Source organism: Mustelus asterias, unplaced genomic scaffold (genome assembly GCF_964213995.1).
Source record: "Mustelus asterias unplaced genomic scaffold, sMusAst1.hap1.1 HAP1_SCAFFOLD_993, whole genome shotgun sequence".
NCBI lineage: Eukaryota > Metazoa > Chordata > Chondrichthyes > Carcharhiniformes > Triakidae > Mustelus > Mustelus asterias.
The window spans coordinates 112501-139523 of record NW_027590939.1 but is presented as its reverse complement, the minus strand read 5'-3'; the positions used below and the strand labels follow the sequence as shown (position 1 = coordinate 139523).

General features: G+C 57.5%; 1 protein-coding gene across 1 annotated transcript; it reads right to left on the bottom strand.

The window, feature by feature from the left end:
- LOC144487731 (dual specificity protein phosphatase 10-like) lies at positions 1 to 23529 on the bottom strand. Its single transcript, XM_078205800.1, has 3 exons — positions 22446 to 23529; positions 14165 to 14512; positions 1 to 533 (listed from the first exon to the last, which is right to left on the bottom strand). The coding sequence occupies exons 1-3, from the start codon at positions 23527 to 23529 to the stop codon at positions 268 to 270; spliced, it is 1698 nt and encodes a 565-aa protein (XP_078061926.1). The 3' UTR covers positions 1 to 267.
- Positions 23530 to 27023: the final 3494 nt, after the last annotated feature.

The following is a 27023-nucleotide window of genomic DNA, read 5'->3' as shown; positions in this document are numbered from 1 at the left end:
TTTAGCTCAGAGATGTCCACAGACTCAACTGCATCGAGAGGCAGTTTCCTTCGAACATGGAGGCCCATGTCTGAGAGAGATGTCCAGGGTCTGGTCGAATACGGAAGCAGGAGATTATCCCTGTTGGAGAGAGAGAGAGAGATGTCCAGGGTCAAGCATTTGGCCTCCACCTGAGGCGTGTCTTTGCTGGCTGTGATGCTGTGTCCAGCCTGTCTGTGTGTGGGGGAGAGGTTGATGGAAGGAGGGGGAAGGGGTTGTGCAGGCTGCCTACACCTCGGTCTCCAGCCCACTCAGCTTGGGGGTGAGGATTCGGGGCGTCAGTCCCTTGTTGAGGTCCATTTCGAACTCCAGCAGTTGCCCCATGAAGTTGAGGTTGGGGGAGATGATGGGACGTTTCCCCTTCACGTACTTGTAGGCGTCTGACATGGTCATCAGTGTGTGCTTCATCAGATAGGCAATGACCAGGGTGGCAGAGCGGGACACGCCAGCCTGGCAGTGGATCAGAACCCCCTCACCCGATTGGTGAGCTTCTTCTGAGAAAGGAAAAGGAAGACGCCAGAGTCAGAGCTCGCTCCAGAAACCAGTGCCCAGTGCAACCCTTCAGAAACCAGTGCAACCCTCCAGAAACCAGTGCCCAGTGCAACCCTCCAGAAACCAGTGCAACCCTCCAGAAACCAGTGCCCAGTGCAACCCTCCAGAAACCAGTGCAACCCTCCAGAAACCAGTGCCCAGTGCAACCCTCCAGAAACCAGTGCCCAGTGCAACTCTCCAGAAACCAGTACCCGCTCCACACCCTCCAGAAACCAGTGCCCAGTGCAACCCTCCAGAAACCAGTGCCCAGTGCAACCCTCCAGAAACCAGTGCCCAGTGCAACCCTCCAGAAACCAGTGCCCAGTGCAACCCTCCAGAAACCAGTGCAACCCTCCAGAAACCAGTGCCCAGTGCAACCCTCCAGAAACCAGTGCCCAGTGCAACTCTCCAGAAACCAGTACCCGCTCCACACCCTCCAGAAACCAGTGCCCAGTGCAACCCTCCAGAAACCAGTGCCCACTCCACACCCTCCAGAAACCAGTGCCCAGTGCAACCCTCCAGAAACCAGTGCCCAGTGCAACCCTCCAGAAACCAGTGCCCAGTGCAACCCTCCAGAAACCAGTGCCCAGTGCAACTCTCCAGAAACCAGTACCCGCTCCACACCCTCCAGAAACCAGTGCCCAGTGCAACCCTCCAGAAACCAGTGCCCGGTGCAACCCTCCAGAAACCAGTGCCCACTCCACACCCTCCAGAAACCAGTGCCCAGTGCAACCCTCCAGAAACCAGTAACCGCTCCACACCCTCCAGAAACCAGTGCACGCTCCACACCCTCCAAAAACCAGTGCCCAGTGCAACCCTCCAGAAATCAGTGCCCAGTGCAACCCTCCAGAAACCAGTACCCGCTCCACACCCTCCAGAAACCAGTACCCGCTCCACACCCTCCAGAAACCAGTACCCGCTCCACACCCTCCAGAAACCAGTACCCGCTCCACACCCTCCAGAAACCAGTACCCGCTCCACACCCTCCAGAAACCAGTACCCAGTGCAACCCTCCAGAAACCAGTACCCAGTGCAACCCCAGTGTCCATTCCAGACCCTCCAGAAACCAGTAGCCGCTCCAGACCCTCCAGAAACCAGTGCCCACTCCAGACCCTCCAGAAACCAGTACCAGTGTGACAGCGCGCAGTGTGACAGCGCGCAGTGTGACAGCGCGCAGTGTGACAGGGCGCAGTGTGACAGCGCGCAGTGTGACAGGGCACAGTGTGGCAGCGCGCAGTGTGACAGCGCAGTGTGACAGCGCAGCGTGACAACGCAGCGTGACAGCGCAGCGTGACAGCGCGCCGTGACAGCGCGCCGTGACAGCGCGCCGTGACAGCGCGCCGTGACAGCGCGCAGTGTGACAGCGCGCAGTGTGACAGCGCGCAGTGTGACAGCGCGCAGTGTGACAGCGCAGTGTGACAGCGCAGTGTGACAGCGCGCAGTGTGACAGCGCGCAGTGTGACAGCGCGCAGTGTGACAACGCAGTGTGACAGAGCGCAGTGTGACAGCGCGCAGTGTGACAGCGCACAGTGTGACAGCGCAGTGTGACAGAGCGCAGTGTGACAGCGCAGTGCGACAGCGCGCAGTGCGACAGCGCGCAGTGCGACAGCGCAGTGTGACAGCGCGCAGTGCTACAGCGCAGTGTGACAGCGCAGTGTGACAGCGCGCAGTGTGACAGCGCAGTGTGACAGCGCAGTGTGACAGCGCGCAGTGTGACAGCGCAGTGTGACAGCGCAGTGTGACAGAGCGCAGTGTGACAGCGCGCAGTGTGACAGCGCAGTGTGACAGCGCAGTGTGACAGCGCGCAGTGTGACAGCGCGCAGTGTGACAGCGCAGTGTGACAGCGCGCAGTGTGACAGCGCGCAGTGTGACAGCGCAGTGTGACAGCGCAGTGTGACAGCGCGCAGTGTGACAGCGCGCAGTGTGACAGCGCGCAGTGTGACAGCGCAGTGTGACAGCGCAGTGTGACAGAGCGCAGTGTGACAGAGCGCAGTGTGACAGAGCGCAGTGCGACAGCGCGCAGTGCGACAGCGCGCAGTGCGACAGCGCAGTGTGACAGCGCGCAGTGCTACAGCGCAGTGTGACAGCGCAGTGTGACAACGCAGTGTGACAGCGCGCAGTGGGACAGCGCAGTGGGACAGCGCAGTGGGACAGCGCAGTGTGACAGCGCAGTGTGACAGCGCAGTGTGACAGCGCAGTGTGACAGCGCACTGTGTGACAGCGCACTGTGTGACAGCGCAGTGTGACAGCGCAGTGTGACAGCGCAGTGTGACAGCGGTGTGACAGCGCGCAGTGTGACAGCGCGCAGTGTGACAGCGCGCATGTGACAGCGCGCAGTGTGACAGCGCGCGTGTGACAGCGCAGTGTGACAGCGCAGTGTGACAGAGCGCAGTGTGACAGAGCGCAGTGCGACAGCGCGCAGTGCGACAGCGCGCAGTGCGACTGCGCAGTGTGACAACGTGCAGTGTGACAGCGCAGTGTGACAGCGCAGTGTGACAGCGCGCAGTGTGACAGCGCAGTGTGACAGCGCAGTGTGACAGCGCGCAGTGTGACAGCGCGCAGTGTGACAGCGCGCAGTGTGACAGCGCGCAGTGTGACAGCGCACAGTGTGACAGCGCAGTGTGACAGCGCAGTGTGACAGCGCAGTGTGACAGCGCGCAGTGTGACAGAGCGCAGTGCGACAGAGCGCAGTGCGACAGCGCGGTGTAACAGCGCGCAGTATGACAGCGCGCAGTGTGACAGCGCGCAGTGTGACAGCGCAGTGTGACAGCGCGCAGTGTGACAGCGCAGTGTGACAGCGCGCAGTGTGACAGAGCGCAGTGCGACAGAGCGCGGTGTGACAGCGCGGTGTAACAGCGCGCAGTATGACAGCGCGCAGTGTGACAGCGCGCAGTGTGACAGCGCAGTGTGACAGCGCGCAGTGTGACAGCGCAGTGTGACAGCGCGGTGTGACAGCGCGGTGTAACAGCGCGCAGTATGACAGCGCGCAGTGTGACAGCGCGCAGTGTGACAGCGCGCAGTGTGACAGCGCGCAGTGTGACAGCGCGCAGTGTGACAGCGCGCAGTGTGACAGCGCGCAGTGTGACAGCGTGCAGTGTGACAGCACGCGTGTGACAGCGCGCGTGTGACAGCGCGCGTGTGACAGTGCACAGGGTGACGGCGCAGGGTGACGGCGCAGTGTGACAGCGCGCAGTGTGACAGCGCGCAGTGTGACAGCGCGCAGTGTGACAGCGCGCAGTGTGACAGCGCACAGTGTGACAGCGCAGTGTGACAGCGCAGTGCGACCGCGTGGTGTGACAGAGCGCGGTGTGACAGAGCGCAGTGTGACAGAGCGCAGTGTGACAGAGCGCAGTGTGACAGCACGCGTGTGACAGCGCGCAGTGTGACAGCGCGCAGTGTGACAGCGCGCAGTGTGACAGCGCGCAGTGTGACAGCGCGCAGTGTGACAGCGCACAGTGTGACAGCGCAGTGTGACAGCGCAGTGTGACAGCGCGCAGTGCGACAGAGCGCAGTGCGACAGCGCGCAGTGCGACAGCGCGCAGTGCGACCGCGTGGTGTGACAGAGCGCGGTGTGACAGAGCGCGGTGTGACAGAGCGCAGTGTGACAGAGCGCAGTGCGACAGAGCGCAGTGCGACAGCGCGCAGTGCGACCGCGCGCAGTGTGACAGCGCGCAGTGTGACATAGCGGTGTGACAGCGCGCAGTGTGACAGCGCGCAGTGTGACAGCGCGCAGTGTGACAGAGCGCAGTGTGACAGCGCGCAGTGTGACAGCGCGCAGTGTGACAGAGCGCAGTGTGACAGCGCGCAGTGCGACCGAGCGCAGTGCGACAGCGCGCAGTGTGACCGAGCGCAGTGCGACAGCGCGCAGTGTGACAGAGCGCAGTGTGACAGAGCGCAGTGTGACAGAGCGCAGTTTGGCAGCGCGCAGTGTGGCAGCGCGCAGTGTGACAGCGCGCAGTGTGACAGCGCGCAGTGTGACAGAGCGCAGTGTGACAGCGCAGTTTGACAGAGCGCAGTTTGACAGCGCGCAGTGTGACAGCGCGCAGTGTGACAGCGCGCAGTGTGACAGCGCGCAGTGTGACAGCGCGCAGTGTGACAGCGCGCAGTGTGACAGCGCACAGTGTGACAGCGCACAGTGTGACAGCGCACAGTGTGACAGCGCAGTGTGACAGCGCACAGTGTGACAGCGCAGTGTGACAGCGCGCAGTGTGACAGCGCAGTGTGACAGAGCGCAGTGTGACAGAGCGCAGTGTGACAGTGCACAGTGTGACAGCGCACAGTGTGACAGCGCACAGTGTGACAGCGCAGTGTGACAGCGCAGTGTGACAGCGCAGTGTGACCGCGCAGTGTGAGAGCGCAGTGTGAGAGCGCAGTGTGACAGAGCGCAGTGTGACAGAGCGCAGTGTGACAGAGCGCAGTGTGACAGAGCGCAGTGTGACAGTGCACAGTGTGACAGCGCACAGTGTGACAGCGCAGTGTGACAGCGCACAGTGTGCCAGCGCCGTGTGACAGCGCGCGTGTGACAGCGCAGTGTGACAGCGCAGTGTGACAGAGCGCAGTGTGACAGAGCGCAGTGCGACAGCGCGCAGTGCGACAGCGCGCAGTGCGACTGCGCAGTGTGACAACGTGCAGTGTGACAGCGCAGTGTGACAGCGCAGTGTGACAGTGCGCAGTGTGACAGCGCAGTGTGACAGCGCGCAGTGTGACAGCGCGGTGTGACAGCGCGGTGTGACAGCGCGCGGTGTGACAGCGCGCAGTGTGACAGCGCGCAGTATGACAGCGCGCAGTGTGACAGCGCGCAGTGTGACAGCGCAGTGTGACAGCGCAGTGTGACAGCGCGCAGTGTGACAGCACACGGTGTGACAGCGCGCAGTGTGACAGCGTGCAGTGTGACAGCGTGCAGTGTGACAGCACGCGTGTGACAGCGCGCGTGTGACAGCGCGCAGTGTGACAGCGCACAGTGTGACAGCGCGCAGTGTGACAGCGCACAGTGTGACAGCGCAGTGTGACAGCGCAGTGTGACAGCGCGCAGTGTGACAGAGCGCAGTGCGACAGAGCGCAGTGCGACAGCGCGCAGTGCGACCGCGTGGTGTGACAGAGCGCGGTGTGACAGAGCGCAGTGTGACAGAGCGCAGTGCGACAGAGCGCAGTGCGACAGCGCGCAGTGCGACCGCGCGCAGTGCGACAGCGCGCAGTGTGACAGCGCGCAGTGTGACAGAGCGCAGTGTGACAGCGCGCAGTGTGACAGAGCGCAGTGTGACAGCGCGCAGTGCGACCGAGCGCAGTGCGACAGCGCGCAGTGTGACAGAGCGCAGTGTGACAGAGCGCAGTGTGACAGAGCGCAGTGTGACAGAGCGCAGTTTGGCAGCGCGCAGTGTGGCAGCGCGCAGTGCGACAGCGCGCAGTGTGACAGCGCGCAGTGTGACAGAGCGCAGTGTGACAGCGCAGTTTGACAGCGCGCAGTGTGACAGTGCACAGTGTGACAGCGCACAGTGTGACAGCGCGCAGTGTGACAGCGCAGTGTGACAGCGCAGTGTGACAGCGCACAGTGTGACAGCGCACAGTGTGACAGTGCACAGTGTGACAGCGCAGTGTGACAGCGCGCAGTGTGACAGCGCAGTGTGACAGCACGCCGTGTGACAGCGCACAGTGTGACAGTGCACAGTGTGACAGCGCAGTGTGACAGCGCGCAGTGTGACAGCGCACAGTGTGACAGCACGCCGTGTGACAGCGCAGTGTGACAGCGCGCAGTGTGACAGAGCGCAGTGTGACAGAGCGCAGTGTGACAGAGCGCAGTGTGACAGTGCACAGTGTGACAGCGCACAGTGTGACAGCGCACAGTGTGACAGCGCAGTGTGACAGCGCAGTGTGACCGCGCAGTGTGACCGCGCAGTGTGAGAGCGCAGTGTGACAGAGCGCAGTGTGACAGAGCGCAGTGTGACCGCGCAGTGTGAGAGCGCAGTGTGAGAGCGCAGTGTGACAGAGCGCAGTGTGACAGAGCGCAGTGTGACAGAGCGCAGTGTGACAGTGCACAGTGTGACAGCGCACAGTGTGACAGCGCAGTGTGACAGCGCACAGTGTGCCAGCGCCGTGTGACAGCGCGCGTGTGACAGCGCAGTGTGACAGCGCAGTGTGACAGAGCGCAGTGTGACAGAGCGCAGTGCGACAGCGCGCAGTGCGACAGCGCGCAGTGCGACTGCGCAGTGTGACAACGTGCAGTGTGACAGCGCAGTGTGACAGCGCAGTGTGACAGTGCGCAGTGTGACAGCGCAGTGTGACAGCGCGCAGTGTGACAGCGCGGTGTGACAGCGCGGTGTGACAGCGCGCGGTGTGACAGCGCGCAGTGTGACAGCGCGCAGTATGACAGCGCGCAGTGTGACAGCGCGCAGTGTGACAGCGCAGTGTGACAGCGCAGTGTGACAGCGCGCAGTGTGACAGCACACGGTGTGACAGCGCGCAGTGTGACAGCGTGCAGTGTGACAGCGTGCAGTGTGACAGCACGCGTGTGACAGCGCGCGTGTGACAGCGCGCAGTGTGACAGCGCACAGTGTGACAGCGCGCAGTGTGACAGCGCACAGTGTGACAGCGCAGTGTGACAGCGCAGTGTGACAGCGCGCAGTGTGACAGAGCGCAGTGCGACAGAGCGCAGTGCGACAGCGCGCAGTGCGACCGCGTGGTGTGACAGAGCGCGGTGTGACAGAGCGCAGTGTGACAGAGCGCAGTGCGACAGAGCGCAGTGCGACAGCGCGCAGTGCGACCGCGCGCAGTGCGACAGCGCGCAGTGTGACAGCGCGCAGTGTGACAGAGCGCAGTGTGACAGCGCGCAGTGTGACAGAGCGCAGTGTGACAGCGCGCAGTGCGACCGAGCGCAGTGCGACAGCGCGCAGTGTGACAGAGCGCAGTGTGACAGAGCGCAGTGTGACAGAGCGCAGTGTGACAGAGCGCAGTTTGGCAGCGCGCAGTGTGGCAGCGCGCAGTGCGACAGCGCGCAGTGTGACAGCGCGCAGTGTGACAGAGCGCAGTGTGACAGCGCAGTTTGACAGCGCGCAGTGTGACAGTGCACAGTGTGACAGCGCACAGTGTGACAGCGCGCAGTGTGACAGCGCAGTGTGACAGCGCAGTGTGACAGCGCACAGTGTGACAGCGCACAGTGTGACAGTGCACAGTGTGACAGCGCAGTGTGACAGCGCGCAGTGTGACAGCGCAGTGTGACAGCACGCCGTGTGACAGCGCACAGTGTGACAGTGCACAGTGTGACAGCGCAGTGTGACAGCGCGCAGTGTGACAGCGCACAGTGTGACAGCACGCCGTGTGACAGCGCAGTGTGACAGCGCGCAGTGTGACAGAGCGCAGTGTGACAGAGCGCAGTGTGACAGAGCGCAGTGTGACAGTGCACAGTGTGACAGCGCACAGTGTGACAGCGCACAGTGTGACAGCGCAGTGTGACAGCGCAGTGTGACCGCGCAGTGTGACCGCGCAGTGTGAGAGCGCAGTGTGACAGAGCGCAGTGTGACAGAGCGCAGTGTGACAGTGCACAGTGTGACAGCGCGCAGTGTGACAGCGCAGTGTGACCGCGCAGTGTGAGAGCGCAGTGTGACAGAGCGCAGTGTGACAGAGCGCAGTGTGACAGAGCGCAGTGTGACAGAGCGCAGTGTGAGAGCGCAGTGTGACAGAGCGCAGTGTGACAGAGCGCAGTGTGACAGAGCGCAGTGTGACCGCGCAGTGTGAGAGCGCAGTGTGACAGAGCGCAGTGTGACAGAGCGCAGTGTGACAGAGCGCAGTGTGACAGTGCACAGTGTGACAGCGCACAGTGTGACAGCGCGCGTGTGACAGTGCACAGTGTGACAGCGCAGTGTGACAGTGCACAGTGTGACAGCGCAGTGTGACAGCGCACGGTGTGACAGTGCACAGTGTGACAGCGCAGTGTGACAGCGCAGTGTGACAGCGCAGTGTGACAGTGCACAGTGTGACAGCGCAGTGTGACAGTGCACAGTGTGACAGCGCAGTGTGACAGCGCGCGTGTGACAGCGCAGTGTGACAGCGCAGTGTGACAGTGCACAGTGTGACAGCGCAGTGTGACAGTGCACAGTGTGACAGCGCAGTGTGACAGTGCACAGTGTGGCAGCGCAGTGTGACAGCGCAGTGTGACAGCGCAGTGTGACAGCGCAGTGTGACAGTGCACAGTGTGACAGCGCAGTGTGACAGCGCGCGTGTGACAGCGCAGTGTGACAGCGCAGTGTGACAGTGCACAGTGTGACAGCGCAGTGTGACAGCGCGCGTGTGACAGCGCACAGTGTGACAGCGCACAGTGTGACAGCGCAGTGTGACAGTGCACAGTGTGACAGCGCAGTGTGACAGTGCACAGTGTGACAGCGCAGTGTGACAGTGCACAGTGTGACAGCGCAGTGTGACAGCGCGCAGTGTGACAGCGCACAGTGTGACAGCGCAGTGTGACAGTGCACAGTGTGACAGCGCAGTGTGACAGCGCGCGTGTGACAGCGCAGTGTGACAGCGCAGTGTGACAGCGCAGTGTGACAGCGCAGTGTGACAGTGCACAGTGTGACAGCGCAGTGTGACAGTGCACAGTGTGACAGCGCAGTGTGACAGCGCGCGTGTGACAGCGCAGTGTGACAGCGCAGTGTGACAGTGCACAGTGTGACAGCGCAGTGTGACAGCGCGCGTGTGACAGCGCAGTGTGACAGCGCAGTGTGACAGTGCACAGTGTGACAGCGCAGTGTGACAGCGCGCGTGTGACAGCGCGCAGTGTGACAGCGCAGTGTGACAGCGCAGTGTGACAGCGCACGGTGTGACAGCGCACAGTGTGACAGCGCAGTGTGACAGCGCAGTGTGACAGCGCAGTGTGACAGCGCGCGTGTGACAGCGCAGTGTGACAGCGCAGTGTGACAGCGCAGTGTGACAGCGCAGTGTGACAGCGCAGTGTGACAGCGCACGGTGTGACAGCGCACAGTGTGACAGCGCGCGTGTGACAGCGCAGTGTGACAGCGCAGTGTGACAGCGCAGTGTGACAGCGCAGTGTGACAGCGCAGTGTGACAGCGCAGTGTGACAGCGCACGGTGTGACAGCGCACAGTGGGACAGCGCGCGTGTGACAGCGCAGTGTGACAGCGCAGTGTGACAGCGCAGTGTGACAGCGCAGTGTGACAGCGCAGTGTGACAGCGCACGGTGTGACAGCGCGCAGTGTGACAGCGCAGTGTGACAGCGCGCAGTGTGACTGCGCAGTGTGACAGCGCGCAGTGTGACAGCGCAGTGTGACAGCGCACAGTGTGACTGCGCAGTGTGACAGCGCAGTGTGACAGCGCACAGTGTGACTGCGCAGTGTGACAGCGCGCGTGTGACAGCGCAGTGTGACAGCGCAGTGTGACAGCGCAGTGTGACAGCGCAGTGTGACTGCGCAGTGTGACAGCGCACGGTGTGACAGCGCAGTGTGACAGCACGCCGTGTGACAGCGCAGTGTGACAGCGCAGTGTGACAGCGCACAGTGTGACAGCGCAGTGTGACAGCGCAGTGTGACAGCGCAGTGTGACAGCGCAGTGTGACAGCGCAGTGACAGTGCACAGTGTGACAGCGCAGTGTGACAGCGCAGTGTGACAGCGCAGTGTGACAGCGCAGTGTGACAGCGCGCAGTGTGACAGAGTGCAGTGCGACAGAGCGCAGTGTGACAGCGCAGTGTGACAGCGCAGTGTGACAGCGCGCAGTGTGACAGAGTGCAGTGCGACAGAGCGCAGTGCGACAGAGCGCAGTGCGACAGCGTGCATTGTGACAGCGCGCAGTGTGATAGAGTGCAGTGCGACAGAGCGCAGTGCGACAGCGCGCAGTGCGACCGAGCGCAGTGTGACAGCGCGCAGTGTGACAGCGCGCAGTGTGACCGCAGTGTGAGAGCACAGTGTGAGAGCACAGTGTGACAGTGCGCAGTGTGACAGTGCGCAGTGTGACAGCGCGCAGTGTGACAGAGCGCAGTGTGACAGAGCGCAGTGTGACAGCGCGCAGTGTGACAGCGCGCAGTGTGACAGAGCGCAGTGTGACAGCGTGCAGTGTGACAGCGTGCAGTGTGACAGCGCGCAGTGTGACAGCGCAGCGTGACAGCGCGCAGCGTGACAGCGCGCAGCGTGACAGAGCGCAGTGTGACAGCGCAGTGTGACAGAGCGCAGTTTGACAGAGCGCAGTGTGACAGCGCGCAGTGTGACAGCGCGCAGTGTGACAGCGCGCAGTGTGACAGCGCAGTGTGACAGCGCGCAGTGTGACAGAGCGCAGTGTGACAGAGCGCAGTGTGACAGCGCGCAGTGTGACAGCGCGCAGTGTGACAGCGCGCAGTGTGACAGCGCGCAGTGTGACAGCGCGCAGTGTGACAGCGCACAGTGTGACAGCACGCCGTGTGACAGCGCACAGTGTGACAGCGCAGTGTGACAGCGCAGTGTGACAGCGCAGTGTGACAGCGCAGTGTGACAGCGCAGTGTGACAGTGCACAGTGTGACAGCGCGGTGTGACAGCGGCAGTGTGACAGCGCGCAGTGTGACAGCGCGCAGCGCAGTGTGACAGCGCGCAGTGACAGCGCGCAGTGTGACAGCGCGCAGTATGACAGCGCGCAGTGTGACAGAGCGCAGTGTGACAGAGCGCAGTGTGACAGAGCGCAGTGTGACAGAGCGCAGTGTGACAGAGCGCAGTGTGACAGCGCGCAGTGTGACAGCGCAGTGTGACAGCGGCAGTGTGACAGCGCGCAGTGTGACAGCGCGCAGCGCAGTGTGACAGCGCGCAGTGACAGCGCGCAGTGTGACAGCGCGCAGTGTGACAGAGCGCAGTGTGACAGAGCGCAGTGTGACAGAGCGCAGTGTGACAGAGCGCAGTGTGACAGAGCGCAGTGTGACAGCGCGCAGTGTGACAGCGCAGTGTGACAGCGCGCAGTGTGACAGCGCAGTGTGACAGCGCAGTGTGACAGCGCAGTGTGACAGCGCAGTGTGACAGCGCGCAGTGACAGCGCGCAGTGTGACAGCGCGCAGCGCAGTGTGACAGCGCACAGTGACAGCGCGCAGTGTCACAGCGCGCAGTGTCACAGCGCGCAGTGTCACAGCGCGCGTGTGACAGTGCGCAGTGTGACAGCGCAGTGTGACAGTGCGCAGTATGACAGTGCGCAGTGTGACAGCGCAGTGTGACAGCGCAGTGTGACAGCGCAGTGTGACAGAGTGCAGTGCGACAGAGCGCAGTGCGACAGCGCGCATTGTGACAGCGCGCAGTGTGACAGAGCGCAGTGCGACAGAGCGCAGTGCGACAGCGCGCAGTGCGACCGAGCGCAGTGTGACAGCGCGCAGTGTGACAGCGCGCAGTGTGACAGCGCGCAGTGTGACAGCGCGCAGTGTGACAGCACGCAGTGTGACAGCGCGCAGTGTGACAGCGCAGTGTGAGAGCACAGTGTGACAGCGCAGTGTGAGAGTGCGCAGTGTGACAGCATGCAGTGTGACAGCGCGCAGTGTGACAGAGCGCAGTGTGACAGCACGCAGTGTGACAGCGCAGTGTGACAGCGCGCAGTGTGACAGCGCGCAGTGTGACAGCGCGCAATGTGTCAGCGCAGTGTGACAGCGCAGTGTGAGAGTGCGCAGTGTGACAGCATGCAGTGTGACAGCATGCAGTGTGACAGCGCGCAGTGTGACAGAGCGCAGTGTGACAGAGCGCAGTGTGACAGCACGCAGTGTGACAGCGCAGTGTGACAGCGCGCAGTGTGACAGCACGCAGTGTGACAGCACGCAGTGTGACAGCGCAGTGTGACAGCGCAGTGTGACAGCGCAGTGTGACAGCGCAGTGTGACAGCGCAGTGTGACAGCGCAGTGTGAGAGTGCGCAGTGTGACAGCATGCAGTGTGACAGAGCGCAGTGTGGCAGCGCGCAGTGTGACAGAGCGCAGTGTGACAGCGCGCAGTGTGACAGCGCAGTGTGACAGCGCAGTGTGACAGCGCAGTGTGACAGCGCAGTGTGACAGCGCGCAGTGTGACAGAGCGCAGTGTGGCAGCGCGCAATGTGACAGAGCGCCGTGTGACCGAGCGCCGTGTGACAGCGCGCAGTGTGACAGCGCGCAGTGTGGCAGCGCGCAGTGTGGCAGCGCGCAGTGTGACAGCGCAGTGTGACAGCGCGCAGTGTGACAGCGCGCAGTGTGACAGCACAGTGTGACAGCACAGTGTGACAGCGCTCAGTGTGACAGCGCGCAGTGTGACAGAGCAGTGTGACAGAGCAGTGTGACAGAGCAGTGTGACAGAGCACAGTGTGACAGAGCACAGTGTGACAGCGTACAGTGTGACAGAGCAACCGTGTGCCAGTTAACAGTATCCCAGTGCAAGTGTACCAGTGCACAGCGTGCCAGTGCACATCGTGACAGCGCGCCAGCGCACTGCGTGACAGTGTGCCAGCGCACAGCATGCCAGTGCACAGCGTGCCAGTGCACTGCGCAACAGCGTGCCAGTGCACTGCGCGACAGCGTGCCAGTGCACTGCGCGACAGCGTGCCAGTGCACGGCGCGACAGCATGCCAGTGCACTGCGCGACAGTGTGTCAGTGCACAGTGTGAGTGTGCCAGTGCACAGTGTGCCAGTGCACAGTGTGACAGCGCACAGTGTGTCAGCGCACAGTGTGTCAGTGCACAGTGTGAGTGTGCTGATGCAGTGTGCCAGTGCAGTATCACAGTGTGCCAGTGCACAGTATCACAGTGTGACAGTGCACAGTATCAGTGTGACAGTGCTCAGTATCAGTGTGACAGTGCACAGTGTGCCTGTGCAGTATGCCAGTGTACAGTATCACAGTGTGACAGTGCACAGTATCAGTGTGCCAGTGCACAGTATCACAGTGTGACAGTGCACAGTATCAGTGTGACAGTGCACAGTGTGACAGTGTGACAGTGCACAGTGTGACAGTGCACAGTATCACAGTGTGACAGTGCACAGTATCAGTGTGACAGTGCACAGTGTGACAGTGTGACAGTGCACAGTATCAGTGTGCCAGTGCACAGTATCACAGTGTGACAGTGCACAGTATCAGTGTGCCAGTGCACAGTATCAGTGTGCCAGTGCACAGTATCACAGTGTGACAGTGCACAGTATCAGTGTGACAGTGCACAGTGTGACAGTGTGACAGTGCACAGTGTGACAGTGCACAGTATCACAGTGTGACAGTGCACAGTATCAGTGTGACAGTGCGACAGTGCACAGTGTGACAGTGCACAGTATCAGTGTGCCAGTGCACAGTATCACAGTGTGACAGTGCACAGTGTGACAGTGCACAGTGTGCCAGTGCACAGTATCAGTGTGCCAGTGCACAGTATCACAGTGTGACAGTGCACAGTGTGACAGTGCACAGTATCACAGTGTGACAGTGCACAGTGTGACAGTGTGCCAGTGCACAGTATCACAGTGTGACAGTGCACAGTGTGCCAGTGCACAGTATCACAGTGTGACAGTGCACAGTATCAGTGTGCCAGTGCACAGTATCACAGTGTGACAGTGCACAGTGTGACAGTGTGCCAGTGCACAGTATCACAGTGTGACAGTGCACAGTGTGACAGTGTGCCAGTGCACAGCGTGATGTCCCCTCACTCACCAATGAATTCGAAAGCCTCCTCGAAGTACTGGCGCAGGTTCTGTTTGCTGTTATCCGTTGCTGGCAGTCTCTTGTAACGCACTCCGCCCACCTGGGCGTGGTAAAGTGGCAGATGCGTGGTGACATTGATGACATACCCCACGTTGAGTTGCCGCATCTTGGCGAGATCCTGGGCGTCGCGCTCGTTGCCGAGGTACAGGAACGGGAGGATGGGGCTCAGCTCCGCGTTTTCAATGTCAGGGGTTAAGGGGGGCACAGCCTGAGGGTCTCCACATGTGTCCTCCAGCTGGTCTGCAGCTCTCACTGACTCGCTGCTGGGGACACTCGGATTGCCCTCACCCTCATCATCTGGAACATCAGAGCAGAGAAAATAGCATCAATTCACCCCTAGATCCTTCAGAGCCCGAATCTCTCCTCATTTACCCTGCTGGTACCATTCTCTTCACAAAGTCACACTGTCACACTGATACTGTCACACTGTGATACTGTGCAGGAGGCCATTCGGCCCATCATCACTGACCAGCTCTCCAAACGAGCATTGTGACTTTGTGCCATTCCCCTGCCTTTTCCCCGTCCCCCTGCACACTGTTTCTAAATGATCATCCAATGCCCTCTTGAATGTCTCGCTTCAACCTGCCTCCACCACACTCCCAGATAGAACATTCCAGATCCCAACCACTCGCTGGGCGAAGAAGTTTCTTCTCACATCACATTTGCTTCTTTTGCAAATCACTTTAAATCTGTGCCCCCTCGTTCCTGATCCTTTTCCCAGCGGGAACAGTTTCTCCCTCTCTACTCTGTCCAACCCCCTCATGATTTTGAACATCTCTATCATTTCTCCTCTTCGCCTTCTTCTCCCCAAGTGCTCCGGTTTCCTCCCACAGTCTGAAAGACATGCTGGTTCGGGTGCATTGGCCGTGCTGAATCCTCCCTGAGTGTAACCCGAACAGGCGCCAGAGTGTGGCGGCTAGGGGATTTTCACAGTAACTTCATTGCAGTGTTAATGTACGCCTTACTTGTGACTAATAAATAATAAATCCAAAGATTAAACAGGCTCTTGGGGGGCAAAAAGGGGCCATGAAATATCCTTGGCAGGCAGGAATAAGGAGAATCCCAAGGCTTGTTATGAGTATATATGGAGGGTAGCTCAGGGAAGGGTGGGTCCACTCAGGGACAGTGGAGGGAGTTTATGTGTGGAGCCAGATGAGGTCCTTAACGAGTACTTTGCATCAGTATTCACAAAGGAGAAGGATGATGGATGGTGAGTGTAGAAAGGAGGATGCTGACATTCTAGGACATGTTGAGATAAAAAAGGAGGAGGAATTGGAGGTTTTGAGAAACATTAAAGTGGACAAGTCCCCAGAGCCAGATAGGGTCTATCCCAGGATACCGAGAGAGGTGAGGGAAGATATTGCTGAGGCCTTGGCCAAAATCTTTGTATTCTCTTTAGCCACTGGCGAGGTACCAGAGGATTGGAGAGTAGCTAACATTGTTCCTCTGTTTAAGAAGGGCAGAAGAGACAATCCGGGAAATTACAGCCTGTGAGCCTTACATCAGTGGTGGGGAAATTATTGGAGGGGATTCTTAGGGACAGGACGTACTCCCATCTGGAAGAGAATCGGCTTATTAACGATAGGCGGCATGGTTTTGAGAAGGGGAGGTCGTGTCTCACAAACTTGATTGAGTTTTTTGAGGAAGTGCCAGGAAAAACTGACCAGGGCAGGGCGGTGGATGTTGTATACATGGACTTTAGTGAAGTCTTCGATAAGGTTCCTCATGGCAGGCTGATACAGAAGGTGAAGTTATATGGGATCCGAGGTGAGCTGGTAAGATGGATACAAAACTGGCTTGGGCATAGAAAGCAGAGAGTAGCAGTGGAAGGGTACTTTTCTAACTGGAGGTCTGTGACAAGCAGTGTTCCACAAGGATCAGTGCTGGGACCTCTGTTGTTTGTAATATATATAAATGATTTGGAGGAAAATGTAGGTGGTCTGATTATTAAATCTGCAAATGATACAAAAATTGGGGGAGTAGCGGATAGTGAGGAGGATTGTCAGAGGATACAACAGGATATAAATCAGCTGGAGGCCTGGGCCGAAAGATGGCAGATGGAATTTAACCCGGACAAATGTGAGGTGATGTGATTTGGAAGGTCTACTGCAGAAGGAAAGTAGACAGTAAATGGTAGGGCCCTTAGAAATATCAGCATACAGAGGGATCTAGGCGTGCAGATCCACAGGTCCCTGAAGGTGGCAACTCAGGTGGACAAGGTGGTCAAGAAGGCGATGGCATCCTGGCCTTCACCGGTCGGGGCGTTGAGTATAGGAATTGGAAAATCATGTTGCAGCTGCAGGAGACTTTGGTTAGGCCGCATTTGGAGTATTGTGTACAATTCTGGTCGCCACACTACCGGAAGGATGTTGATGCATTGGAAAGGGTGCAGAAGAGATTTACCAGGATGTTGCCTGGTTTGGAGGATATGGACTATGAAGAAAGGTTGAACAAACTTGGATTCTTTTCATTGGAGCGCTGGAGGATGAGGGGTGACCTGATAGAGGTTTACAAGATTATGACAGGCTTGGATAGGGTGGATGGTCAGAGACTTTTCCCCAGGGTCGCAGGGTCAATTACTCGGGGGCATAGGTTGAGAGTGACAGGGGGGAAAGAGATGTAAGGGGCAAGATTTTCACACAGGGCGGTGAATGTCTGGATCGCGCTGCCGGAGGAGGCGGTGGAAGCAGATTCTATAACAACGTTCAAGAGGCATCTGGGTAGATACATGAATAGGCAGGAAATAGAGGGATATGGACCACACAGAGGCAATAAAATATTAGATTAGAGAGGCATCTGTGTGAGCACGGGCTAGGTGGGCCGAAGGGCCTGTTCCTGTGCTGTACTGTTCTTTGTTCTCTTTGCTCTTTGTTCTAAATCTCCCGTTCAACCCCCCTGCCCAGTCTCCAATCACCCATGTTCCTCAGTTACAGAGGTTTAGTGTGTATGTGTCCACGTGTGTGTATGTGTCTCACTGTGTTTCTCAGTGTGTGTGTGAGACAGAGGCTACGTGCTGGGCTAGAGTACAGCACCCGGCTCCCGGCTAATGTGGAGCTTCCGGTGTGACAGGCTTCCCCCGAGGATAAGTTATCAGCCCCTCGCCATAGACAGATGTTTCCGCCCAGTGGACAGTTGTTTCCACCCAGTGGACAGATATTTCTGCCCAGTGTCCAGATGTTTCCGCCCAGTGGACAGATGTTTCTGTCTGTCCAATGGACAGATATTTCTGCCCAGTGGACAGATGTTTCTGTCTGCCCAGTGGACAGATTTCTCCGCCCAGCGGACGGATGTCTCCGCCCAGCGGACGGATGTCTCCGCCCAGCGGACGGATGTCTCCGCCCAGCGGACGGATGTCTCCGCCCAGCGGACGGATGTCTCCGCCCAGTGGACAGATGTCTCCGCCCAGTGGACAGATATTTCTGCCCAGTGGACAGATGTTTCTGTCTGCCCAGTGGACAGATGTCTCCGCCCAGTGGACAGATGTTTCCACCCAGTGGACAGATGTTTCTGTCTGCCCAGTGGACAGATGTCTCCGCCCAGTGGACAGATGTTTCCGCCCAGTGGACAGATGTTTCTGTCTGCCCAGTGGACAGATGTCTCCGCCCAGTGGACAGATGTTTCCGCCCAGTGGACAGATATTTCTGTCTGCCCACTGGACAGATGTCTCCGCCCAGTGGACAGATGTTTCCGCCCAGTGGACAGATGTTTCTGTCTGCCCAGTGGACAGATGTTTCCGCCCAGTGGACAGATGTTTCTGTCTGCCCAGTTGACGGATGTCTCCGCCCAGTGGACAGACATTATCCCTCCCAATGGGCAGATCTCTGACACAGATCTCGCTCCATCCCGGCGCTCAGACTGCTGGAAGGCAGGTTATTCGGGGGTCCCACCAGCTGCTGTGACTGCGGCCAATTCCCCCAAATACAAAGACCCTCTCCCACGGTGAGGTCAGTGTGGGGGTCACCATGGAAACCGAGCAGATGGCCAGTCTGGCCCTGGAGCCAGCAAGCACGGGAATAAATGATGGATTACTGAGATTCGCCAAACACAACTTCACCAAAATATAATGTCAACAACCCACAAACTCCCACCACAGCCCTGGGAGGGAGTGGAGGCAGAGAGAGAGAGACAGAGAGAGAGACAGAGAGAGAGAGACAGAGAGAGAGACAGAGAGAGAGACAGAGAGAGAGACAGAGAGAGAGACAGAGAGAGAGACAGAGAGAGAGACAGAGAGAGAGACAGAGAGAGAGACAGAGAGAGACAGACTTGGAGAGAGAGATACAGGGAGAGAGAGAGATACAGGGAGAGAGAGAGACAGGGAGAGAGAGAGACAGAGAGAAAGAGACAGAGAGAGAGAGACAGAGAGAGAGAGACAGAGGGAGAGAGACAGAGGGAGAGAGAGAGAGAGAGAGAGAGAGAGACAGAAAAAAAGTGAGAGATAGAGAGAGAAACAGAGAAAAAGAGAGAACCGGAGACAGAGAGGGACAAAGAAGAGAGGGAGAGAAAGAGAGACAGAGAGAGAAGGAAAGGGAGAGAGACAAAGAGAAAGCAGAGAAAGAGAGAGAGAGAGACAGAGGGAGAAGGAAAGGGAGAGAGACAAAGAGAAAGAGAGAGAGAGAGAGAGACATAGGGAGTTAGAGACAGAGAGAGAAATGGAGAGATAGACTAACAGATCTCAGCAGCTGATAGGTGGGCGAGGGATTGGGTTTGTTCATTTCCCCCTTTGCTGAGCCCAGTGGTGTTCATTCCCCAAAGTAAACTGAGCTCCTGAACGCACGGAGAGAGAGCAGGGGTGTGGTGTGGAGAGGGGTATCCGAATGGCAGCGGGTACGGATACACATTCCAGCTTACAATGCTGCCATCCCAGAATGGGCTATTGGGGCAGACTCTGATACACTGGAAACTGGACACTGGCACACGCCGGGAACTGGACATTGGTATAGACTGGGAACTGGACACTGAACCCTGGCGCACACCGGGAACTGGACACTGGCACACACCGGGAACTGGACACTGGCACACACCGGGAACTGGACACTGGCACACACCGGGAACTGGACACTGGCACACACCGGGAACTGGACACTGGAACACACCGGGAACTGGACACTGGCACACACCGGGAACTGGACACTGGCACACACCGGGAACTGGACACTGGCACACACCGGGAACTGGACACTGGAACCGGACACTGGTATAGACTGGGAACTGGACACTGAACCCTGGCGCACACCGGGAACTGGACACTGGCACACACCGGGAACTGGACACTGGCACACACCGGGAACTGGACACTGGCACACACCGGGAACTGGACACTGGAACCGGACACTGGTATAGACTGGGAACTGGACACTGAACGCTGGTGCACACTGGGAACTGGACACTGGCACACACCGGGAACTGGACCCCGGCACAAACCGGGAATTGGACACTGGCACACACTGGGAACTGGGCACAGGCACACACCGGGAACTGGACACTGGCACACACCGGGAACTGGACCCCGGTACACACCGGGAACTGGGCCCCGGCACACACCGGGAACTGGACCCCGGTACACACCGGGAACTGGACCCCGGTACACACCGAGAACTGGGCCCCGGCACACACCGGGAACTGGGCACCGGCACACACCGGGAACTGGACCCCGGCACACACCGGGAACTGGACCCCGGCACACACCGGGAACTGGACACTGGCACACACCGGGAACTGGACCCCGGTACACACCGGGAACTGGGCCCCGGTACACACCGGGAACTGGGCACCGGCACACACCGGGAACTGGGCCCCGGCACACACCGGGAACTGGACACTGGCACACACTGGGAACTGGACACTGGTATAGACTGGGAACTGGACACTGAACCCTGGCGCACACCGGGAACTGGACACTGGCACACACCGGGAACTGGACACTGGCACACACCGGGAACTGGACACTGGCACACACCGGGAACTGGACACTGGCACACACCGGGAACTGGACACTGGCACACACCGGGAACTGGACACTGGAACCGGACACTGGTATAGACTGGGAACTGGACACTGAACGCTGGTGCACACCGGGAACTGGGCACAGGCACACACCGGGAACTGGACACTGGCACACACTGGGAACTGGACACTGGCACACACTGGGAACTGGGCCCCGGCACACACCGGGAACTGGACACTGGCACACACCGGGAACTGGACCCCGGTATACACCGGGAACTGGGCACTGGCACACACCGGGAACTGGACACCGGTATACACCGGGAACTGGACCCCGGTATACACCGGGAACTGGGCACTGGCACACACCGGGAACTGGACACCGGTATACACCGGGAACTGGGCACTGGCACACACCGGGAACTGGGCCCCGGCACACACCGGGAACTGGGCACTGGCACACACTGGGAACTGGACACTGGCACACACCGAGAACTGGGCACTGGCACACACCGGGAACTGGGCACTGGCACACACTGGGAACTGGACCCCGGCACAAACCGGGAATTGGACACTGGCACACACTGGGAACTGGGCACAGGCACACACTGGGAACTGGACACTGGCACACACTGGGAACTGGGCACAGGCACACACTGGGAACTGGACACTGGCACACACTGGGAACTGGACACTGGCACACACTGGGAACTGGACACTGGCACACACCGGGAACTGGGCACCGGAACACACTGGGAACTGGACACCGGACCTTCATGGTCAGTGTGGCACTGGACCTCACTGTCACCAATTTGCGAGCAGCAGAAGCTCAGCAGCGATCTCCGACAGAGAGAGGGAAGAGCAGACACAAGACGGCAAAGCGAATCCTCACAAGGGATTAACAACAGAGTGAGGGCGCGGTTGGCAATTTCTTTGCTCATTATCCAATCCCTGATGGTAGTGTCGTTAGTGACTGATGAGATGAGAATTGAGCAAATAGACCCAGTGTGTGGATCCGTGCTGTGACTGCCCGAGACCCCGGCTGGAGTTTGAAATGTCATGGCTCTATTTGCTGGGAATTTCAGGGGGGTGACAGGGACTCGGGTGGTTACATTCTACCTCGCCCACAACCCAGGGCTTCCCCATGATGGTGCTGAGGGTTTCCTCATAGAAACATCGAAACTAGAAGCAGGAGGAGGCCATTCGGCCCTTCGATCCTGCCCCGCCATTCATTATGAATTCACGGCTGATCATCAAATTCAATATCCTGATTCCCCCTTCCCCCCCATATCCTTCGATCCCTTTAGCCCCAAGAGCGATATCTAATTTCTTCTTGAAATCACACAACGTTTTGGCCTCAACTACTTTCTGTGGGAGTGAATTCCACACATTCACCACCCTCTGGGTGAAGAAATTTCTCCTCACCTCAGTTCTAAAAGGTTTACCCCTTATCCTCAAACTATGATTTGATTTGATTTATTATTGTCACATGTATTGGGATACAGTGAAAAGTATTGTCCTCTTTTTAGGTCAAACCAAACCAAGTAAACAAACTCAGATTAAATCAGGAAGTGAAAAGTATTGTTCCTTGTGCGCTATACAGACAAAGCATACCGTTCATAGAGAAGGAAGCGAGAGGTATGACTCTCCAGTTCTGGACTCCCCCACCATCGGGAACATTCTTTCTGAATCTACCCTGCCTAACCTTCAGAGTCATAGAGGTTTACAGCAGGGAAACAGGCCCTTCGGCCCAACTTGTCCATGCTGCCCTTTTTTTTAAAACCCCTAAGCTAATCCCAATTGCCTGCATTTGGCCCATATCCCTCTATACCCATCTTACCCTTGTAACTATCTATATGCTTTTTACAAGACAAAATTGTACCTGCCTCTACTACTACCTCTGGCAGCTTGTTCCAGACACTCACCACCCTCTGTGTGAAAAAATTGCCCCTCTGGACCTTTTTGTATCTCTCCCCTCTCACCTTAAACCTATGCCCTCTAGTTTTAGACTCCCCTACCTTTGGGAAAAGATATTGACTATCTAGCTGATCTGTGCCCCTCATTATTTTATAGACCTCTATAAGATCACCCCTCAGCCTCCTACGCTCCAGAGAAAAAAGTTACAGTCTATCCAGCCTCTCCTTATAACTCAAACCATCAAGTCCCTGTTAGAATTTTATAAATTTCTATGGGATCCCCTCTCACGGCGTGCGGAATATTGCAACAGACGCACTATGGTTGGAAAAGAATCAAGATCCACCAGAATGGCCAACGGGTGTAGCCGTACCTTGCAAACGTAGCGAGTCCTTGCCCTCCCTGCTGAGTGAATTCAGGATGAGGTGAAGCGACTGGGGATTGGCTGCTTTGCTGGGAGTTTTGGTTCTTGGCTCTGAGCCGCTCGGTTCCTGTGGCCAGATTGGTTGGAAGGGCGGCTTGGATTCCCTGCTGGAGAGGAGGTCAAAGACCGTCAGCTTGCTGTGTTCGGCCCGGTTCCTGCCCGAACTCTCCGACCAGCTGAGGTTCATGGCGCCCTGTAGCTGGCTCTTGGTGTACTCCACCAGGTGACGGCAGTCCAGGATGATGGCGGATTGCTGGTGGACCTTTGACTGGGTCATCTTCCTGGCCAGCTCCTCCGGCCAGATGGTGCGGACGTTGTAGTCATCGTCGTCGCCGCTGGCCTTGGAGCCCCTGGGATCGTAGGTCACGATGGGGTCACTGCTGCAGAAGCTGCAGGTGGAGCCGACGGACTTCATGGACGGGTCGCAGGTGATGCAGCTGATGGAACGCAGGGCCGGGAAGCAGCTCACCCGCCTGAGGGCCGGCACGCACCCCAGGGCCCTCAGGCTGGGCTTACAGGAGACGCAGGAGGTGGCGCTGGACTCCTCGCGTCTCATCAGCCTCCAGCAGCCCCTGCAGCCGCACTTCAGAGGGTGCATGATGCCCAGGCAGGTGGCCACGGGACTGGGGAGGCAGGAGCGGTCCCGGGGCACGGTCCCCCTGCGGTCCCCTCTCTGCGACGGCGGTGGGCAGCCCCGCTGGCCGAGGGCGGGCTGCTGCTGGACCAAGGGGGGCTTCCTCTGAGGTCTGAAGGAGAGTCTTGGGTGGTCCGGGACGTGTTGGGGGCTTCTGGCGGTCACCCTGATGTCCAGAGTGTGGCTGTCAGCCGGCTGGGCAAATCCCTGACCCTCGGCCCTGCCAGCAGCAAGTGCTTGAGCCTTCTCCAGCCCCAGAGCAGAGGTCAGTCTTAGCTCCTTGACGCCAGGGCTCTGCAGCTTCTGCACAGAGGGTGCCTTGTTCAGATGCAGTGCCAGGGTGCGGGGCCTTTGCAGCACCTGAACCAGCAGACGTTCATCCAAGGGAGAAGGAGGCATTGGAGGGTCCAGCTAGCAGAAAACAGAGAGAAAAACAGACACATCTGATCAACTGCAGCAGGAAGGAGGCGCTGAGAAGGAGCAGCCAGCACTCTGAGTGATCCAACACAAATGATTCACTGCAGCAGGGCACCGACCCAGCGCTACATCCCAATGGGACACAAGCAGAGCAGGCGCTTCAATGTAAACCCCCCTCCTCCCATTGCAATCGCTGTGCCCGCAGCACCCCGGGCTCACTCACCGTCACTGGGGCGGCCGGACACGCTCGATGTGCGGCTCCGGTTTGGCTGAAAGCCCTGGGGCTTCTCCCGGTGATTGACAGGCCGGCACCATGACATCATCGGCAGCCAATGGCAGGCCGCCATTCACAAAGCAACATTGCACCCGGAAGTGAGGGAGACAATGTGGAGGAGACACAAAGTCAGGGGGTGGGGATGCCGGTGTTGGGCTGGGGGTGGGCACACTCAGAAGTCCCACAACACCAGCTTCAAGTCTGCCAGATTGTTAGACTTTAACCTGGAGGAGAGATAAAGTCAGGAGGTGGAGATGCTGGTGGGCACAGTAAGAAGTCCCACAACACCAGCTTCAAGTCCCACAGCTTTATTTGGTAGCAAAAGCCACTAGGCAAAGTCTAGGAGAGACAAAGTCAGGGGGTGGAGATGCCGGTGTTGGGCTGGGGTTTTGCACAGTAAGAAGTCTCACAACAAAAGAGATGGGGGAGATACTAAATGGTTTTTTTGCATCCGTATTCACTGAGGAAACGGGCATGGAGTCTACGGAAATGGGGAAAAACGGGTAGGGAGGTCATGGAACCTTTACAGATTAAAGGGGAGGAGGTGCTCGCTGTCTTGAGGCAAATCAGAGTGGATAAATCCCCAGGACCGGACAGGGTATTCCCACGGACCTTGAGGGAAGCTAGTGTTGAACTTGCAGGGGCCCTGGCAGACATATTTAAAATGTCAGTATTCACGGGGGAGGTGCCGGATGATTGGAGGGTGGCTCATGTTGTTCTGTTGTTTAAAAAAGGTTCCAAAAGAAATCCGGGAAATTATAGGCCAGTAAGTTTGACGTCGATGGTGGGCAAGTTATTGAAAGGTGTGGTAAGGGATGGGATCCCGACTGTTCACAGTATATATTAATGATTTGGAAGAGGGAACTGAATGTTTTATCTTCAAATTTGCAGATATACAAAGTTGGGTGGGAGGGTGAGCTGTGAGGAGGATGCAGAAATGCTACATAGAAACATAGAAAAACTACAGCACAATACAGGCCCTTCAGCCCACAAAGTTGTGCGGAACATGTCCCTACCTTAGCGATTACTAGGCTTACCTATAACCCTCTATCTTACTAAGTTCCATGTACTTATCTAAAAGTCTCTTAAAAGACCCTATCGAATCCGCCTCCACCACCATTGCTGGCAGCCCATTCCACGCACCCACCACCCTCTGGGTGAAAAACCTACCCCTGACAACTCCTCTGTACCTACCCCCCAGCACCTTAAACCTGTGTCCTCTTGTGGCAACCATTTCAGCCCTGGGAAAAAGCCTCTGACTGTCCACTCGATCAATACCTCTCAACATCTTATACACCTCTATTAGGTCACCCCTCATCCTTCGTCTCTCCAAGGAGAAAAGGCCGAGCTCACTCAACCTATCCTCATAAGGCATGCTCCCCAACCCAGGCAACATCCTTGTAAATCTCCTCTGCACCCTTTCTATGGCTTCCACATCCTTCCTGTAATGAGGCGACCAGAACTGAGCACAGTACTCCAAGTGTGGTCTGACCAGGGTCTTATATAGCTGCAACATTATCTCACGACTCCTAAACTCAATTCCTCGATTGATGAAGGCCAGTACACCATACGCCTTCTTAACCACAGCCTCAACCTGCACAGCTGCTTTGAGCGTCCTATGAACTCGGACCCCAAGATCCTTCTGATCTTCCACTCTGCCAAGAGTCCTACCATTAAGATTATATTCCGCCATCCTATTTGACCTGCCAAAATGAACCTCCTCACATTTATCTGGGTTGAACTCCATCTGCCACTTCTCCGCCCAGTCTTGCATCCTATCAATGTCTCGCTGCAACTTCTGACATCCCTCCACACTATCCACAACACCTCCAACCTTTGTGTCATCAGTAAACATACCAACCCATCCCTCCACTTCCTCAAAATCACAAAGAGTAAGGGTCCCAGGACAGATCCCTGGGGCACTCAACTGGTGACCAACCTCCATGCAGAATATGACCCATCGATAACCACTCTTTGCCTTCTGTGGGCAAGCCAGTTCTGGATCCACAAAGCAATGTCCCCTTGGATCCCATGCCCCCTCACTTTCTCAAGCCTTGCATGGGGCACCTTATCAAGTGCCTTGCTGAAGTCCATATATACTACATCTACTGCTCTTCCTTCATCAATGTGTTTAGTCACATTCTCAAAAAATTCAATCAGACTCGTAAGGCATAATCTGCCTTTGACAAAGCCATGCTGACTATTCTTAATCATATTATACCTCTCCAAATGTTCATAAATCCTGCCTCTCAGGATCTTCTCCATCAACTTACCAACCACTGAGGTTAGACTCACTGGTCCTCCGGAACCTCTCCCGTCTCCATTGATGATGCAAAGATCATCGCCAGAGGCTCAGCAATCTCCTCCCTCGCCTCCCACAGTAGCCTGGGGTACATCTCATCCGGTCCCAGCGACTTATCTAACTTGATGCTTTCCAAAAGCTCCAACACATCCTCTTTCTTAATATCTACATGCTCAAGCTTTTCAGTCCACTGCAAGTCTGCACTACAACCACCGAGATCCTTTTCCATAGTGAATACTGAAGTAAAGTATTCATTAAGTACCTCTGCTATTTCTTCCGGTTCCATACAAACTTTCCCACCGTCACACTTGATAGGTCCTATTCTTTCACGTCTTATCCTCTTGCTCTTCACATACTTGTAGAATGCCTTGGGGTTTTCCTTAATCCTGCCTGCCAAGGCCTTCTCATGACCCCTTCTGGCTCTCCTAATTTCAGCTTCAGTGTGATTTGGACAGGCTGAGTGAGTGGGTATCTGCATGGCAGATGCAGGATAATGTGGATAAATGTGAGGTTATCCACTTTGGTAGCAATAATAGGAAGATAGATTATTACTTGAATGGTTGTATATTGAGAGAGGCGGATACTCAGCGAGACCTTGGAGTCCTCGTGCATCAGCCGGTGAGAGTCAGCGCGCAGGTACAGCAGGCAGTAAAGAAGGCAAATGGTATGTTGGCCTTCATAGGTAAAGGATTTGAGTACAGGGATAGGGATGTTTTGCTGCAATTGTACAGGGTGTTGGTGAGGCCACACCTGGAGTATTGTGTGCAGTTTTGGTCTCCTTATCTGAGGAAGGATGTCCTTGATGTACATAGAGGGAGTACAGCGAAGGTTTACCAGGCTGATACCTGGGATGGTAGGACCACTCTTATTTTTGGAGGGAACATGTCTACTCTGTACATT